Below are 4,913 nucleotides of genomic sequence, written 5' to 3' on the forward strand. Positions count from 1 at the left end.
TTTCTTGTTGCGTTAATTTTTTTGACCAGTGTATTAACATGATAAATTTTTTTATTTTGTATTATCTTGTTTAAGTTTTTAAATATATATTTTTTTATAGCAATTGTTCAATCATTATAACTGTAACCATAATTTTTTGTTACCTTGTGTCTTTCCTTGACAGGCTTGAATAATAACAATTTTTATAACTTCTCTCAATTCTATACAACAAATAGTTTTTTCAATTGTTTCTAGAGAAATCTCTTTCTCATCTGATGCAATTACACCACCTATAATATAAATTTATAATTTAAATTAAGTCATAAAGTTAAGATTAAATATAAATTTAATGTAGTAGAGTAAATATATTGCAATAATGCATGATAATCACCTATTACTATTATTTTACTAAGACTGTGGTCCACTTGACACTATAAATGCTTCAAAGCTTTATTCTTCTTCTTTCTTTACTGAAAGGAAAGAGAAAAAGAATGCTTCAAGTTATTTACAGCATCAAGTGAACCACATCCTAAGATGTATTTTCTACAGGGTGTATCGAAAGGTAAGGCCAATCAAAGAGGAGGTAAAAGAGGAGCATGAGCAGAACACAAAATACAAATAAAATGGTTTCGTATTTGCTATGGTTTAGGAAATACAACGCTTTATAGGGGTACATAAAAAGTGTGAAACCTCTTAATATTTTGAAAAGTACGTATTTTCGCAAAAACTACTTTATACAAAATTTGTAAAGTTTTAAGTGAAGCGTTAGAAGCACAGAAAAATTAGTATGACTTTGAATAAAGTTCTCTAGGTCACGTAAACATAACTCACAAATTTTTAATGGGTATCCTTAGTTTTTATTGCATATTATTGTAGCTTATTCCGAGGACTTTTCCAAATTGTGTTTGTGTAGCGCTTCACTCAAAATCCTACAATGTTTGTATAAAACATTTTTCTCGTAAATGCGTACTTTTCGAAATATTAAGAGGTTTCACATTTTTATGCACCCCTATAAAGTGTTGTATTTCCTCAACCATAGCAAATACAAAAAAATTTATTTATATTTGGTGTTCTACTCATGCTCTTCTTTCACCTCCTCTTTGGTTGACCTTATTTTTTGATACACCCTGTACATTGTAAAGTAGAAAGAATACAATAAAAAAATTTTTAATCAAAATATAAATATTCCTCACCTTTATATCCATGACTCAAAATACAAAGAAACAAACAATCATAATTTTGACCATGGTCTTTTGAAATGTTTCTTAGCTTCTCTAACATTTTGTTTCTCTTCAGATTTTGAAGTATCACAACTTTAAACCCAAAAGCTTTAAATGTTTCACATAAAGTAATACAATCGGCTTCTGTTCCGTATCGTGTTTCATACTAAAAAGTTAAAAATATAAAATATATTTTCATCTCTAATTAAAATTTATAACAATACCTCTTTCCTAAAATGTATTTGATTTATAATAATACATAATCCACTATTAATAGTTTTTTTGCAGAGATGTCTTTCAGTAAGAGTCGATTCTTCTGGTGAAGTTGACTGTAAGTAATTTTTATCATTTGTTCTAAAATTTCCACAATTATCGACAACATGTAGATTAGTTTCAAATTTTTCCAATTCAATACAAATTATTTTTAACCGGCCATCTTTAAATTCTTTCAAATGTTTCAATAATTTTTTTATATTATGCAGTTTATCTGAAACAGAACAATATAAAAATTTATCTACTCTTTTATTGCTAACATTGATTTATATAAGTTCAATATATGTTCAATAAAATGCTTATGGTATTCTATTGTTTTCAACATGTTATTTAATTATTAAACCTTTGTAAACAGCATTTTAAACTATTTCATACATAAAAAAAATTAGAAATTTGCACATTGCTTCCTCATAGAGGAACGTTTAGGAGCGAAATCTAATTTTGCACGATACTTATATTTTGTTTATATAAATACACTGTTTTTTACACTTTATTTTGCATAGATTATAAATTGAAGTAAGCACATACCTTTTGAAATTGTTATATATCCAATTTGTATCCAATAAAGCATATGTAATTCAAGGTAGTCTACATTATCTAATAATGATTCATAATTACAGTTTTCAGATTTAACATAGTTTAGTAATAAGTTTTCTTCCTTCTCATCCAAAGATTCACATAATTTATATAAACATTTTGCAACTATATTTATGTTTCTCGAATGGATGACCTTTGGAAAATACTGTAACTCTAAATCACTGAACGACACTTTTAGTTTTCTTAATATTTCTCGATTGTTCAAAATACATAATGCCTCTAAAATTTTCTCTTCCCAATTTTCTGGGTGGTTTTTTACATAATCTGCAATTATATAAGCATCTTTTGTCTTGTGTATTTGAAAAAGTTTGAAAACAGTGTTAAATCCTGTTCCATAATTATCTATTATTAAAAATAATATAGAAATTTTTTCATCTATATCCAGATCATCTTCTATTTGTCTTAAAATATTTATGTTTATAACATGTTCTGCTACAACTTCCCGATATGTGATTGCATCCACTAACAATGACATCATAAATTATATACGTCATTAACAATGTTCCTTATTAATAATTGACCTGAAATACACGTTAACAGTAATTAATATTCACTCTGCACCTTATTTATAATTTCTTTAATCGTGATAACCTCAATTATGTATTAGTCAGCGAGATATTAAAAGATTACAAACAAGACAAAATTTTGTCAAAAAGATTTTCTTATTACTGATAATATATTGTAATACACACAATATCTTAATATATTACACAAAACTTTCAAATTTAACATACCAAGTAAATATATACAAAAATATTTATCGAGCATACGTCAAAAGTAAAATCACATGATATAAAAACCATAGACTTCTACATACTTAGAAATCTGTGGTAAAAATCATAGGTCTAGTTTACACCGATTATTCAATACGTGTATCCACAGATGCCTATACTAGAGTCCCTAGAAGATAGGGACTCTAGCCTATACCAGAGAAAAAGCCTTAGGCTGGATTCACATGGAGCGTAAAGGTGCCTTTTCACGCGTCGCTCGTCGCTGGATTTCTCGGTACATGATTGGCCGTCATTACTTTTGTCGCTGGTAACTCTGTTGATCTATGAAAAGAGTTCAAGCGATATTTTGTAACCTCAAAGTTGTGAAATATTTATATCTTGAAAGGTGTTTAGTGAAAGGTGAATTTCAAAATTTAGTTTAATCTGTTATTGATAATTATTGTATTCGATTTTTGGTAAATTTTGAATTTTGTGAAAGTATTTAGGTTTTGAGAAGTAAAAATTAAGAAGTTATTAATAACATACGGTGACTCTTTTTCACATAAGAAATTTGTATATCCAGCCATACAAGAATGAGAAGCAATTTTATTAAAATTGCCATCGCTTTTGCATAAGCCGCACGATACAACTTTTGGCACTACTGTAATCTAAAAAGCATTAAAAATTACATTTTCATTCAAAACAATTTAATCAATAAAATTACTATTTTTTGTATTTTCTGCATTTTAGTTGATAATTGACAAGTAACAAAAAGTGAGGTTAAACACAGAAGAGATTATCCAAACGATTGTATTTTACATTATTTCTCCAAATTAATTAAACTTTGCTATTTATTAAATTTATTTATTACCTACCTGATTAGTTGCCATTGCGAGAAACTCTTTAAAATTTTATGTATATATCCTCTTGTCGCTAGCGACGACGATAGTACCACGTGACACGTCCATCGCTAGTGACTAGCGACGTATGAAATTGCACCTTAAGGCTGTGGTCACAGTATAACCAGTATGGGCACTCCATGGACGTAAGAATATATGGACGGAGCGTAATGTAGGATTTAGGACGAGGGGACCCAAGCGAGCGCGGTGAGGGGAAATTGGGTGGCGGCCATATGTGATGACTGTGATTGTAAGGACGCCTCGTGGCCAGTGATGCCAGCTTGGACTACCAGCTACATCGCTGTCGCGATGGTGGGGATAGAGTGGGGATAGCACGTCTGCGCGCGCACGCACGCACACAGGCAACACGCCGCATATACGCGTCGAGCGCACACGTATATGCGGCGTGTTGCCTGTGTGCGTGCGTGCGCGGGCAGACGTGCTATCCCCACCATCGCGACAGCGATGTAGCTGGTAGTCCAAGCTGGCATCACTGCTCGTGGCAGTGCTGTCCGTGAGCGGCCTTTGGTCGCACGGTCGCATAGGGAGGGGATGACGCACACAAGCGAGCGACCGTGTCCGTGTGCGCACAGACACGGTCGCTCGGACAGCACTGCCTCGTGGTAGCGTCGCCGCCATATGTGATGACTACTTTTCCCCTCACTGCTCTGGCTCGGCCCCCGCTAACTTACACTCCGTCCATATATTCTTACGTCCATGGGGCACTCTCTGTCGGCACCTTTGATCTGGAGCTGCGTTCGGAAACATCATCCGGGTGTCCCCGCGTATCATTTTATCCTTATTTAATATTCGGCGCGTAACAAGGATAAAATGTTCCACTGAGGTACCCGGGTGATGTTTCCGAACGCAGCCTGGGCGTTCTGAATTTTCCGCCATGTTTTTATTCTCGCCAACAGTGTATCAACGGCTAAAAGTGCCTGGGCCCTTTTCAGGATCGTATCGAGGGGCTCGATTCTCGAAATCATTCCAAGAAGAAACGTATACGAATATTCTGCTCTGACAGAAAAGTTGAAAGTCGATTGGTTAAAGCCATGCGAATAGCCAATCAACTTGCAACTTTTCTGTAAGAGCAGAATTTTCGCATACATTTCTCCTTCGAACAAATTCAAGAATCGAGCCCCAGGAAAGGCACATACGAACTGGCGTACATTATTTATTGTAAATGGAAATGGCCTATAAAAAAAATGTTCTAATAAAAGTAATTAATGTAATTA

At 33.2% G+C, this 4,913-nt stretch overlaps 1 protein-coding gene across 1 annotated transcript in view; it reads right to left on the reverse strand.

Moving 5' to 3' along the window:
- Nucleotides 1-2,932, reverse strand: part of LOC105558011 (caspase-8) — a 10,457-nt gene extending 7,525 nt beyond the window's left edge. Inside the window, exons 1-5 of the mRNA XM_012005483.1 lie at nucleotides 2,804-2,932; nucleotides 2,001-2,590; nucleotides 1,424-1,686; nucleotides 1,173-1,365; nucleotides 144-269 (exon numbers count right to left, since the gene is read on the reverse strand). Coding sequence (XP_011860873.1) covers nucleotides 144-269; nucleotides 1,173-1,365; nucleotides 1,424-1,686; nucleotides 2,001-2,547 — 1,129 coding nt within the window. The 5' untranslated portion in view covers nucleotides 2,548-2,590; nucleotides 2,804-2,932. The remainder of the gene's footprint in view (nucleotides 1-143; nucleotides 270-1,172; nucleotides 1,366-1,423; nucleotides 1,687-2,000; nucleotides 2,591-2,803) is intronic.
- Nucleotides 2,933-4,913: the final 1,981 nt, after the last annotated feature.

Source organism: Vollenhovia emeryi, unplaced genomic scaffold (genome assembly GCF_000949405.1).
Source record: "Vollenhovia emeryi isolate VEMERY1.0 unplaced genomic scaffold, V.emery_V1.0 DF939391.1, whole genome shotgun sequence".
NCBI classification, from domain to species: Eukaryota; Metazoa; Arthropoda; class Insecta; order Hymenoptera; family Formicidae; genus Vollenhovia; species Vollenhovia emeryi.